We start from the raw sequence: 15714 nt of genomic DNA, 5'->3' as shown, positions 1-15714 counted from the left end.
GGACCGGGGGCTGGGTGAAGCTGTCGGTCCTGGACAACAGAACTTCAGAGGTGTTCATAAGAATATGTTTTCACTTTGGATGAGCCACCTGCTAACAGTCTTAGTGCTAATCTAGGCTAAATGCGTCCTGACGGCAGCAATGCACTGCATGACAGTTCAATTAAAAATGTGGCTTTTTCTTTCTTAACACATACATTCCCGGAAGAAACTACCAATGGAGTGAATTTATTAATCTTTTGTCAACATTAGAGAATGAACGAGCGCTTTACCTTTTTTAATTTGTTAAAATAATTGGAAACAATAGCTATCTATTAAGGTTTTTTTCAGATTCGTGGCAAAGAAAAAGAAAAAACCTTTTTATTTTCAGTACTTTGAAAATAAAAAGGTCTGAAAACCTATTGTACAAAAACTATAGTTAGTAACGCCAGTTGTGTCTGTTAGCAAGCTACAAGCCACCGACATGAGATTAAATATATAAATTAAGATATATATATATACACACACATATATATATATATATATATATATATATATATATACACATTACATTTTGACTTGAATTGACAGAATTTCCCTTCACATGGCCTAGTTGTTGAACTTAGAATAAACAGAATGTCTGCACTTCATTCGTCTGTAACTCATAATGTGATGAGTGATGTCCTCGCAAGCTTCCAAACCAAAAACCTTGAGCCTATTTGAAAAGCTGGCCATGAGGACAGTGAAACTGAGGAGTTTCACTGGACCCAAAACCGCAAAATGACCTGAGGGATGCAAGGAATTTTGGCTCCCCCCCCCCCTCACTTTCATACAATGAACTTCAGCCCCCTCTCTTCTTGTATGTCATCTAGACTGTTTCTCTCCTTCCCCCCTTTTCTGTCTGCTCGGCTGCCTGTGGAGATTTATTCTCACTGATGCACTTTAATCAGGTGACGATATCAGCCGAGAGCTATTTCATCTGGAATTTTAGTCCTGAAATCTTAGGGAGAGGAGGAAAGTTGCTGACATGGACTGAGAGTAACGTTGAGTGGTGGAAAGAAAGCACTCTGATAAACTCCTGAGCCCAACCAACACCTCCTCCATGTAGAATCCAGGGGTGGCTGAGGTAGTCAAAAAGCTCCTCGTCAGGAAGGCCCAGGGGTGGATGAGATGTAAACAATGTACCTATAGGCCTACAGCGCCAATTTCTGACAACACTATATCTATCCTAATTCACTCACTAAACCATTTTATGGAAGTCGCATCATTTATTTGCATTTTTTCTTTTTGACAATTTCAGAAGTTTGTTTAAAATTCGGTGAGAGTCATGTGACAGCTAGTGTCACATCACTTTGACCTTCTTCAAACAAGTAAGTCGTCGGAAACTATTAAAATATTGTCAACGACATCTTAAAACGCAAACTGTGATTTCCCACATTTCTGTTCATGTGTTGGTGTATTTCTTTTTTTCTCATTTTGAACAGAGCTATGCAAGCCGTTTCCCCCCTGCTTCCTGCCTTTATGCTAAGCTAGGCTAAACACCAGCTGACGCACAGACAGGAATGCAGTATTGCTTTTTCTCACTCTCAGAAAGAAAGCCAGGAGCTTTTTCCCAAATGATGAACTTAAAGTGCCTTTTTTCTATATATCTAACCATAGCACAAATAGTGTCCATGTTTGAGACGGCTTACTGGCTGGTCCCTTAACCTACCAGAAAGTCAGGAAGTGTAGTTATTTGCCCTCCATATCCTTTTCATTTGTTGTCATGTGTCTGTACATTAGTGAACTCATGGAGACCCAGGTTTAGCATCAACTCTTAGCGAAAGCAGAAACTTCCCCAAACAAGTCTTTTTTTCACTTTGTGCCACCCAGAGACAATTTGGGTTTGACCACAATGTTGAGCTATTACAAAATTAAATAAATATAAGAATATTCCATTGATATTGTAAGAAAGCCTACTTCGCCAAAAACTAGTTTTGGGGTTTTAAAGTGGAAAACACAATTCAGTAGTTTAAACAGTTTTTCTTACAGCATCTGATGTACTTCTGGTAACCATATACATACTGTTCTTACATAATACCAATGGAAGTCTCTCGCCAGCAGAGGTACAAGTGGCTTAACCTCAGGATCGGCCAAGTTTAATTTGAGTTGAGAGGTTAAGTGGCTGAAATTGGAGCTCAGCAGATAATCTGCTGAAAATTTATTCTTGTGAATGGAAATGTAAGGCAGTGTTGTCCTCAGCCTGATCTCTGGCCTTCAAAGATCTGAGGGCCTTCTCAGCTGGGACGCCACTGATAGGCGACTCAAATCTGAGGGGACTGATAAAAGGGACTCGAAAGAAATGTTGCCTGCATTATAGAATATAGCTGGAGGCAGAGTCTGATTTAAGAATATCGCTGCCATTCCATCATTTGTAACGGTGTCTTTATGTCCTTGGAACAAAGACACAGGTGATGGCGGATACAAAGATAAACAAAGAACCACTTCAATTTTGTAAAAGATTAAAAAGACGGAGGATCATTTCGCAAAGTGAGACTCCTCCACACCAGCGTCTGCTAACAATAACACCACGCCGTCACCAGGGAATTTCTACTGGAAAAAAATCCTCCTTAAACGCCTCCACAAGGCCCCGAGGTATCGGAGCTGTGATCTAGGCTTTATTGCGGTTCCTTTATGACGACGGGTCAACCATCAGAGGTCAACGCTCCTGCTGCAAGCGCCACTTTCAAAGGCGGCGGGCCGAGACGAGACGTGTGCTTCAGGGTGACAGCAGTGGGCTGCCCGAGGCCGTCACCCGCCTCATTCATTAGCTCAATATCTGCGGACATCTGTTTAACAGGCGGGCTGTTACAACATCTTACCTAATCAGAGCGCTCCTTTGGGAAATCATCGTGAGGAGTTAGAGGCGCCATCAAACAGCAGCATCCCCGCCATCCTCAGGGCAGCTCCATCATCGCCTTAATTAGGATCTCGGTGAAAGGGAGCCTCGTGCTGACAGCTTTCTTTATCATTTCATTTTACGAGTGGGAGGAAGATACACAGCTAATATGATGCCCCTATCTTCTTTTTATTTGAGGCTTTTAGTTGGTGCTCGTGTCAAAATAAAAAGGGCAAAGAAAGTCAGACAATGTCCCCAGAGGAAGAACCCTTATGACTTTGGTGAACCCCTGACTTCATTGAAAAGCAGGTCAAAACTTTCACCAATATATAATATACGGAATTTGCATTATTGCAAGAACAGTCCAATTCACAAAGATTAATGCTAAAAGTCACACCCAAAATTATTAGCGTCTTTATAGAGTTAGTGGTAACTCTGGCACATTTATAAAATGGGTGTTCGCTCAAACTAACTTATTTTGGGATAAAGTGACAAATAAATAAATAATTGGGGGAGTGGGGGTGAGATTGAGAGGAAAACAATAGATTTAAATCATTATTTAAGTAAAAATGTCTCAAAGGACTATTAAAAACAAGATCTTTTCTTCATTAATGGCCGGGTATGGCCCAGTCCCAGACGATACACTGGCCTCAAGCCCATTTATACTTTGAATGAATGAGGGGAAAAAAAGGGAAAAACTCGATGGCCGTGTTTTGCTGTAATATTATTAGTCTTTATTGAATCTGACCTTAAGACTGGGCAAATAGCAGTTAGCTATCAGCTGCCCCTCAGTGTGCAAGTTCTTCAAATGAAGCAAGGTGATTTATGTCTCTGCAAACTTGAACACTGTGAGCAGCATATTCATCTGACTGTGACAGTTCACTGCCGTTAAACTAGAGACCAAAGATTCGGATATACAATACAGTCAAAGGAAAGATGCCAAGGGAGTCTGAGACTCTTTAATGGACTGTAAAATGGAATGGGCTGGAATCATAATGGAAATCCACTTCATGACAATTCCAGGTGCCTGTAAATCTTCATAGACAGACTGCAAAGTGTTAGAACCATTACCAGTACACGTAGAGCTCGACAAAAAAAATGAAAAGAAATATGTTTTGTATCCAGGTTTGTTTTGGCCGTTGGCGGTGAGTCAATTCAGTCCGGGAATTTGGACTGTGTGTAAAGCAAAAAGAGAATTTCTGGTGAAACACATGCTGCACTGCAAAAACTATGCAAAGATATTCCAAACATAAGGAACCTGGAGGAATGCAAAGAGACTCCATCTCTCTTCCCTAACATGTGCTGGGATGATTTTCATGCATGTGATCCCACAGTACTCCAGCCCTGGAGAGGCTTTAACAAGCCTCACTCATATTATTCATTTTACAGAGCTGGTTAGGGCCGACATCCAAGTAAACGCTCCCAGCTCACATGACGTGACAACGGATTTCCTCCGGTTTGTGTGAACTCATTGTACAGATCGCACGGTGAGATGCACGAGGAAACGCTGAATCTGGGAGGCAATTCATGTACTATAGGCATGTTAAAGAAAGTTTTTCTTAAATGACATTCACCTTTCCTGGCCCTTAAGATATCACGCCACAGCAGTGATATCTTGGCACCAATGATTCACCAAAATGAGAATTTTGTTGATTATTTTGGGACGAGCAGACCTTGTTATCCTCGAGCCCTGTTTTCATGGACAACTGCTGTAATGCTGGATTGAAGTCCGAAGAAGTTGTCTTTCACTTGCATCCTCTTACCAGCCGGTAAAGAGTAGTGAGGAGAAGGCAGTTAATGATGGTATAAAAGAGCCAATAAAATATTGTTTTGATAAGGTGCGAGTCAATGCAAATAAACGAGGTCCTTGAGAACATAGTAGAAATGAGCACAAAAAATAAAGCTTACTGAGAGATAATGAGTTCAAGGAGGCAAAAACACCAAGACATATGATTTAAATGAGGTGCAAAAGTTTAGAAAAATTATCAGAATCAGTCTCCTGACAGAACGCTTTTCAGTGAGCCGTTGCAGTTTTGGGGGAGATCCAAAGCAATCCCCAGAGGAAATTAGTGTTTCTGCAGGCTTTTTATTACCGTGTCTAAAGCAAGTGGATGATGGGAGTGAACTGGAAAGTGCCATTTAACAGCTGTCTGAATCAAGCTGGTTGATCCACTTATTTCTCATTTTCACAAGAGGCATATCTTCCACTGATCCAAACGGGATTTGTCTTGGGAGCATGTGCGACCCGGCCGCCGCACACAGGAAGTGAGTGTTCTCTGTGGGGATACATGGAATGCCAGAACGACAAGAAAAAACCCCGACTTATAAAGCACTCACACCAAGACAACCCACGGAAGAATTCAGAGAGCATCGGCACAGCTCTACTTTTCCAGGAGGAGGGTGAGAAGAGGACTAATCTTTTGGGGCAACACCCCCCCCCCCCCCCCCCCCCTGCTCAGCTGGAAAGGAATGTGCCCTTTGACAAGCTGAATTGAGGGCATGGAAATAATAGGGGAAGAAGTCACAATTTCCCAGATTCTGGGGATGAGGGTGGGAGGTACTTCTTTCCAATAAGAGAAGAGAAGATATTTGTGCTCTACTCATCTTCCACGTCATGTTAGAAAATGTTGGTTGCTCAGGCCTTTGGCGCTTCTCATGGCTGACTTGATAACTAGTGATTTCACATGTTTGTAATTTAGCCAATTTATTTGCCCAATTTCTGGTGTACATAAAACTCGCCAAGCGCGAGGCACAGCAGTGTGTGCACTTGTTCTTTCAAAAAAATGTATCTATCATATTTACGGTCTATGATAAAGTACTCACACATCGACGCCATCATTTCTCCAACTCCCACACATTAGCTTCTGCTGAATTTCCGAGTGCATTTTAGCACAGAGCAAGATTTGTGGACTTTGTCTCCCACTGGAATTAACTTAGCAATGGATCTCTGCAGGGCCAGTGCAAAGAGAAGGGAAATTTAAAGTGAGCACTAACTCTCTGTCAAAACACATCTATGGGAATGTGAGTATTGTTTCAGGACAAACTTCAGAAAATACGACACTTTGCTTTAAATTGTTAGACATGTCCTGCTTAGTTCTATGTACTCGGTCTTTGAGTGCACAAGGAGCCTGGGAAAATGAAACCCGCGTCTGCATTGCTGTGGTTTTGTAAGGAGTCAAGTCTATCAGTCTGACTGTGCCACACATGGTCCCGTAAGTCCTCTTCTGGAAACACTGTTGGAGCGCTGCATTCTTTGTGGACGATTTCACACTAAACTGGCTTGTTTTCCAGCGCAGAGAGAACGTGTAGACTACATACAGTGATAACAGAGCCAGATATTCTCTCCGTATTACAAAAATAATTCTGTTTGCAGTGACGTTGAGCTTTACCAATGAGGTCATGTTGCCTCTTCAAATTATGAGCTCATCCAGTTCTATTATTTCTTCAATCATAACACATGAGAGGAAACTGGAATATTACCTCTGTAATTACCGAGGAAGTTTACTTCTGCAAATAGAGAAAAAGTAGGTCTAATCATAGCATTATATCCTCTTTTCCAACCACCGTTTGGCTACTTTTTGCTCTGCTTAGACAGTTGGGGAGCATTTTCCATTTGCAAGTCAGCAAACAATTTGCTTTAAATAGCTTAAAAGCTGTTCCGGGTTTGAAAAGGCTGTGAAGTTGAGATGTTCCAATACCATCTTACCGATTCTGATATCTGAACTTGAGTCTCAGCCAATGCCGAGTACCTATCCGATACCAGTGCGTTAAAAACACATTTGACATTTTACTGGTGGGACATTTTGTCAACTCTGGCTAAGGTGAGAAAGAAGAGAGTTGGCTAGCCCTTCAGCGGACGTAGCGATTGGTCCTTCCAGAGCTGGTCGGACTTTCTGTTGAGAGTTGTACATGCACGGTACCGATCGGGCAGGATCTACGGACTGGGTAGAGAGTGACGCATGTTGACGTTTTGGGTTGCTGCATAGTGTTAATAAGTTGATAAATTAAATATTTACGTGATTCCGCATTTTAGGCTGCATCGTTAGCATTGCCATTATTTTTCGCGCAACAAAAGCACAAACCGTGACAGAAAAATTAAACGCTGCACCTTGCTATTTCATCTAAAGTAAATCCAGACAAAGATCAAACACATTTCTACTTGCTCCACTTGATCTGTCACTTTGTTCTGGTGGCAGAGAAAGTGTACCATGGGACAGATATCTCAGTCCTAAAACTTAAGGTTGGCAGCATGAGGTGCACCAGGAGCTGCGGTGGACGCTTCCTGCACACTCAGCATCTTGAATGAATGGCTGTTCCTCCTGCTCCCTGCACAGCCTATTAAAAGCTCTTGGTGCATATCTGCTTCACATCAGGATGTGGGCATGTAATTACAGTTACCAAGTGAAGGATGAGGAACAGCACAGTTTTCTTTCCACTGCCACCCTCTCTGTGCCAGCGTGGAACCGCTGTGTTGCCAGGTTTTGCCATCGGAAGATGAGACATTTTAAACTGTAGTTACCACAAAGAGCTCCAGCTCATGTCCCTCCAGTGCTCAACAGTGTTTTATTTTAGGAAAGACAGTGCTGAACAATGCTAGGAGCATGAGGTCATTTGTGTTATAAATCCATTAATTTGCTTTGCCAAACATAATTACTGCCTGTATTACATTTATTTTCCAATCCAGAATAGGGGCATCACTTTTTGAAAAAGCCAGTTTGGAGGGTAATAAGCAGATCTGCAACCTCATCTCATTCTTACTCTTCATATTGTGCCTGTTGGTCAACAGCAGTCACTATAATAGCACCGAGAGGAGGCCTTTTGTGTATTGACCATAGACTGTATATTAGAATTTGAATCGGCCATTGCTTTTTGGACTTTTCGAAGCCTTGTGTTTGGCATTTTGGCCGGTTGGTTTTTGGCCGGCTCCATCTTGGCTTTTTGCAACCGGTGAATGGAAGTGACCATGTTTGGACTGCGGAGGAGTGACGTAGAGATGCCGTGCTGGACTCTGGTAGTGACTACTTGATCACAAGGTAGCCCTCCCTCCTACTTGAAACTAGCAAATGAAGTAAGAAGTAGGGTCATTTTCTCATAAACTTCCATACAATAAGACAGTCAGCAAATCCTGAGCTGCAGAACTCGCCAACATGACTGTAATTCTTCTTTCTGGAGCTTCCAATTTCCTTTGAATGTAGGATGCATCCTCTGGGGAGCATGAATAGCCACAGCAGACTGTTACTTTTTGAGATACGTGACCTCCGTTCAAAGTGCTAGGAATCGTCCTGTCACTATACTGTGCATAAAGATTTGACAATTTCAGCCCTTGACCCAAGTGTCAGACAGTCCAAGTCACTGACTGATGTCACCATCCAGCCCTCTTCACAAGTAAACAGTGTCATGAACCAAAACACAGCAAGCCCACACTGGTGGACATGCGTTCCTTTGTACCTATATATATACGTGCTTGTGTGCAGATGCATACCCATGCAAACAATACCTCCAGTGTAATGAGCGGTGCCAGCGGAAGGGGGTCGGTGGTCACACATGCAAAGTAGATGCTTATCTTATCCATGAGCTGAAGCTGTGTCAGGAACATGACAGGTAGATAGCTGAATCCCCTGAGAGTTCACTGGGTTCAAGGCTATTCCCATTTAGTTTTACTGGATGACTGAAAAAAACACTTAGATTAGGTCAGTGTAACTTCTCCAATGAAAAATGACAAATAAAACGTTGAATTCATTAGCAATAATGAAAGAAAAGACATGTTGATCACATTGTGACTCTCCGGTGCTTGTTATACTCTTTGCATCCTTAATCTAGAGGCATACTACAGATACAACTATGATACAAATGTTCTCCTTCACCACTTGATATCATCCCTACTCGTCATGTTTTACAGAGGCCCCCCCCCCCCCCCCCCCCCCCCCCCCCCCCCCCCCCCCCCCAAGCCACTATAAGGACAACAGGGGCAGCCTTTTCCCTAGTATCTTGGCAAAGGGGGTTGGGTTTAGGCAACACAACCACTTGGGTAGGAAATAAATCGTGGTTTGACTAAAAACACCTGTAACGTAACTCACGTTTTGTACAAACGCCATCTGAAAAGAAATCTATGACCCAAAATAACTGAGATTTTCAGGGGACTCCTATATCACATGACCTGTGTGTTCGGTAGAATATGTAAGTGATTTGCAGTGGAACTTCTACTTGACAAATTACGGGCATGGCAGATTTGCACAGGATTAAGATCAGACGACCTCTGCACTTTATTACAAATTACGAGAGGCCCCCAAGAAATAATACACCTGTGCAAACAGCGCTTAAGAGGGTAAATAAAGCACAATCCCTATTCTGATTGCATAAGGCGAGGTGCAAAAAAATCAACAACTGATCCTTTATTTTAGCTAGACTTACAAAAAAATATTCATCCCCCCCCCCAAAACAAAGAGCCTCACAATTCAAAGTCTAACATTTAAATTTGTATTCTCTTCACTGAAAATGCGATGGAAATTTTTCCTTTAAGTAAAGCACTTCTGGACCGGCCTTCTCTCACACTTTAGAGGCAACATGTGCTGACCCGTGACATCATGGTGCAACTCTACCCCTGACCCCCGAGGGGTCAAGCTGCATTCACGACACAATGCGACTGTCAACACTCATTCCCGACGAGAGGAGCGGCGGACAATCAGCACAGACGTCACCGAGCGCCCTCATTAGGAACGGCTGGCTGAGCCTCTATGGTCGATCCGGCACTGAGCACATGAGCCGCTGATGCTCTGAGACCTCTGCGGACGCTGCGCCCCGGGAGCGCTGAACCTGCTCGGGCTCGACTGCTCGCTGCCCCGCTGGTTGGACCTATTTGCTCTGTAGCAGCGAGCTATCTCGCTGCACCCTTTACGTCAAAGATAGAAGACGGATAAACGTAGTCAGACATATGTGAGACATTTAATTTTAGATTACATTCAGGATTGTAAGTTCTGTGTCTGATAGACTGAAGGTATGAATGTGCAATCCCCGTGGACCACTTTTTGTGTCGTCACCGCGTTAGCAAAAAGGCAAAAAGTATTTACACTCCTATCAATGTTTACACTTGAACTGGAACTTCTTTTCAGCCACCCACTTCAACTGATTGTTAAAGTTGTATCACCTCCACATTTAGACTTCTGGCGGCCGTTTCACATAAACTGAATCAGACATAAACTGAAACTTCAAATCCTTGTAGGACTTCCACTTTAACTACCATTTTAGCATAATAAAAAAAATGATAAAAAACATTAAAACACACTTTTTCTTTGAAAATTTCATCCGTTTCTACTGTATTTATTCATTCTTTTTCAAACCCAAGTCACGAGTCAGTGGAAGCTATGCATACAGCTCCTGATAATGCAGACTATAGGCCAGAAACAGCATGGTTTAGCCAAAGATGCCAATCAAAGTGAGTAGAGACCTCATCTCCTTTTTGTGTTTATGTCCTTCCAGTACTTCCTCAACTCTACTGGTTACGCTTCATGCTTGTTCTGCAGTGCAGCATAACACATTTGAAAAAAAAAGCATACATACCTACATCCAAAACTTTAAAACTTCTGTACCTCAAAGTGAAGTGTCAACCACTTTCAGTACTTAAGCTTCATGTAATACTTAACTTCTTGACCAAATATATTTCACGTGATACTTAAACTGCTTTCAGTGCTCACTCTTCAACAGACGTCTTTACGTTTTGACACTTTTCACCTTCACTACTTTCAGGACTTCCACTTCAACCGACACTTCCAGCTCCTTTTGTCGCTTCCACCTCTACTTACATTTCAACCTTTTTTTACTGTGATGCTGCAACTCCTTTTTCGCCCTTTTCATGTCATCTGACACTTCAATTTCATTCTGCATTAACACTTAAAGTGAGACTGAACTTCTATTTTTACAAAACTATCTTAACTCAAGGTCCACATTTTGTTGTTTTTAAGCTTCCAACTGAAGCCTGAGGTGAAGTTAGAGTTGAAAGCTCTGGAAAATGTTCGTTAGCTGAGTATTTTTTTTTACCCAGGCCAAGAATAAACTGATGCTCATGTTTGATTAAAACCTTTTAAGATGTCCTTTTGTCAAAATATTTATCAAGACCTAACAGGAAATTATTGTTGAAATATTAAATTATCCCTTGAGTATCCTTTTTTAAATTAAGAAAAGCAACCTTTAGCTCCACGATACTTTAAAAAAGGATGAATTGGACAATTAATTGGACAATAAAAAAGCACCAGGACTTTTCAGTTTCATGTTTGGCTAAATGGATTCTGAAACTACACAAATGAGTATTCAGAGGAAGTGCTTTCACTGCGTCTAAGTTCCTTTTGGATTGTACAACCCGATGAGAAGTTGAGACATTTAGAGACAACTCTCAGTAACATACCCCCCACCCCCCCTATACAACCACGAGGACACGTACAAAACAAACATGAACACAAACACTCATTTCTGCTTTCCGTGCTTCACTCAAATGCAGGATTCAAAGTTTCTGGCGGAACATTAAAACATCTGTTCACTGAACTGTTGGGAGATGAAGTTCCTGATTTGATTGATGACCAGTGAACTGCACATACAGTTAGACTGCCGGGGCAGGCCGCCTGGTCTCCAGCTGTGTGCGGCGTAATAAGCAGCAATTACTCCGTATGACAAGTAAACATTAAGTCGCCCTGCTGCTGCCGCACTGAGAAGACAGCATGTGAGTCGGGGCCCTCGGCACGCTGAGCCGGACACTTGTTATCAGAGCTCAGTTAATCAGTGAACCGATTGTGCACCAACAGCTGTGCTGCTCAACCTTGTTTGGCTCCCGAGCCTTAAAAAACACACACAAGGATTTTAGCTCGGCCAAGATTGCAAATAGGTGCCATTTTCACATGATTTTGTGTCTTTCCAGAACTATTTGCCGATTAAACAGTCTTGTCACTATTATGACAATGCTTCTCCTCAGAATGTCCTGAGAACGTTTCAGCTGGAAGCTGAAGGAAGAAGCCTTCCAGCTTTCCACTTTGAGGGCTCGTCTCCTGAAGGGTTCGTCATTCTGTCATCTAAGTGTTCGGGAAAGTCGGAGGGTGAAAGTTTCTTTGGACGGAATGTCCCGACAGCAAACGATCGCTTGAGATAACAGAACTTTTTATCGTGACCACATGATAGAATGTCTATTTGTACAGTCACAGACATAACATATCACATTTGTTTTAATGAAATCCATTAAATCAACATATAACATATGATCCTGGGTCTCGTCCCATGCTGGAATGCAGAAAGAAAAATCTAATCTAATACATATTAGCAACGACACAGGTCAAACCTGTGACACGTGTGTGTGTGTGTGTGTGTAGAATAAATAGGCATGAAATGGTACCTGGAATTGCTTAATTTTGCCAATCAGGTTCCAGACGTAAGGTTTTCTGTTCCCTGTTATTGACTTAATGATAATTCCACCACGCACACACTGAGCCCACAGTTCAGACCTTAGACAGTGATGTTCGGAGTCGAGACACATGCCCCGTAGCACAGGAACTCCTGCGCTGTTCAGTCTCTTCCACATCCTATACTTTCTGTGGGCAAACACGGCAGGAGAATATTTTGTGCTGACTTTTGCCATTTGCTCAACCTGGATCAGCAGCCAGAGTTGCCATCATTCAGTTTAACTACCCTGTTGAGTTTAATGGGGTGGCCACACAGCAAAATGTTTTTGGCAGTGTGATAACATCCACTTGTTATGGTTCAGTCAGCTGATTGCAACACATCCCCCGTCCCCCGACATAAAGCCAAGCCGCTGAGTGTTTCGGGGAGTCCTGATCTTTAGTCAAATATTTTCTTTTTTCTTCTTTTTTAAACACAATCTGCCTCATTTGCTCCAAGTCCTGCATGAACGAGGGGTGTAAACGCTTTCATCTTCGCTGTCGTGGCCGAGGGTGGAAAACATCTGAGCCGCAGAGCGGCTTGCTGCGCGAAGCAATTCTGCAACCAACAAGAAGTGAAAGTGATACGGTCAAAGTTTACATGGAACTGGAGTGTGTTTTAGTCACCCACATCTTCTTCTGTGCTAATGGCAGCCTTTCTTTTGCATTTGGAGTTGTCCCTAGTATAATAAGTTGGCTTTCCTAGTCTGGCTTATTGATTTTCAATATTTCTATTGCCACTTTTAAAGGAGCAATATATGACATTAAGCGCGTTAATATAGCAGAAAAAAAAAATATGTTCTATGTAAATGGAAAGACAAGGTGGAATCTTCTCTCTGTGTGTGTGTTGTTATCCGAGCTTCTCCTTGCTTTGGTGACACAGTCAGGACGACCGCACGTGCCTTTTAGTGCATGTTTGTGCATGTGAGCGGGCTCCACTGATTAGCTCAAGGCCGCCCGCCGCACAGCACTCATACGCCGGTCACAGCTGATAACGCCGTAACGACCGACATTCGGGGGGGGCGTTACTGTGGCTGAACCAAGCTTGGGCAAGTTGCGGGGTACAACATATAAGTGTCACCAGCCAATCACAGGGATAACGCATCGAAAAGGCGTGAAGGCGGTTCGCGGCACCGGCCTTGAAGTTCACACAACCTCCTCTCCAGGACCCTCGGACGGACATGTGCTCAGTGTGGGCAGACCATGTCTCGTTTGTCTTTGCTTTGTGGGTGTGACTTTTAGCTGTGCCATCTGCTTTCATATCCATAGCCTAAAGCCACCTGTGGAAAACCCTGGTGCTCGTCCTCCTAGGATATAAATACATAATGTAATGCGCAGACTGACAAGAAGAAAAAAACATCTCAGCTTGAAATTCTTCATCGACTTTCAAGGCCAGCTCTAGTATTTTCCTCCATTCAATATTATCATGTTCTATAACTTATTAACTTATCATTAATAAACATGTTTTTAGACCTCCAATGTGAGAAATGTTAAAGACAAAGTACAGTGTGAGAAGTGTGAGACAGTGGACAGAGTGTGTTTTTGGCTCCACAATTCCCTACATAACATCCAGTTAAGTCACTGCCAAATATTAAGTGTGCAACAATCCTTGGTATACTGGTTTCCACCTACTTCCTTCTGTTCCCGTTAAGCTGCTGCATGCCTCCTCTGCTTAGTAAATGAAAACCAAGCGAGTGATTCCACAAAGGGGGCTTAATCAGGCATGTAGACCTCCATCCTGAATCAAAGAATCAACTAGTAGCGACACTTGTCGTTACCAAGACACCAGACTCAAACACCAGCTGAATGTTTTATCACGGCGGACCTCATTTCACTTTAAAAGATGAAGAAACATCTTGACACCTACATAATATTCCTTTAATTCACACTGTGATGAATTCATTTTTAATTGTTCTAATGTAATGAAATGATATAGCCGTCAGTATGAACGATAAAACATGTTGAAACAGCCTCTTGGTTAATAGATAGCCCCAACACATGACATTCATTTTAGTGACACGACCGAAATATTTAATATATGATGGTATATAATGTGAGTTTGTTGGAATGTGGGAACCTTTTTGCGCAACGAATGTTCACTGACAATATTAACGGATGATGCGGCACACTCCTTTGGCTGCTAAACCCTACACAAAGCAAACATGCCAAAGCTAAGGATGGGTTTTGTGCACTGCGGTGATGCGAGCCTTTGCGGGTGTTACAAAAGGCGTTATTGTTTTGTGCGTTAACCCTTTTGAAAGAAAAAAAAAAGCGGTTTTGTCTGACGGTGTTCCCCAGTTCTTTTGGGGGGGAACAGTTGCAAATGTGGACAACTCTCAGTGCTCCATGGGCTTCTATGGCATGTTGCTGAGTCAGGCGCTTTTTACAAAGGGGACCTCCGCTTGTCAGGTATAAAAAGGAAGGTTTTCTGACAGGTGGGCAAGCAGTTCAGCTCCAAGTGCAGCAACAGCAGCAGCATCGCCTCAATTGACAACATCTGACAAAGATGACCTCCGGCAACATGATGAACAGAATCACCTTCTACGAGGACAGGAACTTCCAGGGCCGCTCCTACGAGTGTATGAGCGACTGCCCTGACATGTCCTCCTACATGAGCCGCTGCCACTCCTGCAGGGTGGAGCGGGGCTGCTTCGTGGTCTACGACCGCACCAACTTCATGGGGAATCAGTACTTCATGAGGAGGGGCGAGTACACCGACTACCAGAGCATGATGGGAATGAGCGACTGCATCAGGTCCTGCCGCATGATCCCCATGCACAGGGGCTCCTACAGGATGAGGATCTACGAGAGGGACAACTTCCAGGGTCAGATGCACGAGCTGATGGAGGACTGTGAGAACGTCATGGACCGCCACAGCATGTCCAACTGCATGTCCTGCAACGTGATGGATGGCCACTGGCTGATGTATGAGCAGGCCCAGTACAGAGGAAGGATGATGTACATGAGGCCCGGAGAGTACAGGAACTTCATGAGCATGGGTGGTATGGGCGGCATGAGCGGCATGAGCGGCATGAGCGGCATGAGGTTCATGAGCATGAAGCGCATCACGGATTCCTGCTACTAGACGAGGACGCGGCAATTTGTTTTCAAAACAAGTTCTAGATAATGAGTGACAAAGCAACTCATCTGTAGCAATACAGCGAATGAATGAGAAAGATTGATGACCAGTGAACTGCACATACAGATGTATGTGACTAAGGTTTGGGTGATAAAGAAACCTAATAAAGTCTGCTTTGTTACGATAATAATGTTGTCATCAATTATTTTCTTTGTTCTTCTTTCTTTTCCTCTTCCTCCATTTTACAAGGTAGCTTGTGAACCTTCCTACATACTCTCCGATACCCTCGGCCTACTGATGTAGGCAAACAAATTGCTTACTCGGGACTGTGGGTAATAAAAGCAGGCACTTTAATCAGATGTTTC

The 15714-nt window shown here is 43.1% G+C and overlaps 1 protein-coding gene across 1 annotated transcript; it reads left to right on the top strand.

Moving 5' to 3' along the window:
- Positions 1 to 14776: 14776 nt before the first annotated feature.
- On the top strand, positions 14777 to 15355 carry LOC117727341 (gamma-crystallin M2-like). The gene has a single exon (XM_034527593.1). It carries the CDS (start codon positions 14777 to 14779, stop codon positions 15353 to 15355), a length of 579 nt encoding a protein of 192 aa, XP_034383484.1.
- Positions 15356 to 15714: the final 359 nt, after the last annotated feature.

Source organism: Cyclopterus lumpus, chromosome 24, assembly GCF_009769545.1.
Source record: "Cyclopterus lumpus isolate fCycLum1 chromosome 24, fCycLum1.pri, whole genome shotgun sequence".
NCBI lineage: Eukaryota > Metazoa > Chordata > Actinopteri > Perciformes > Cyclopteridae > Cyclopterus > Cyclopterus lumpus.
Note: the sequence above shows the minus strand (reverse complement) of the source record. Positions and strands in the feature narration are given on the sequence as shown.

Coding starts and splice junctions, on each gene's coding strand:
- LOC117727341 (XM_034527593.1), top strand. CDS start 14,777: ATGACCTCCGGCAACATGATGAACAGAATCACCTTCTACGAGGACAGG.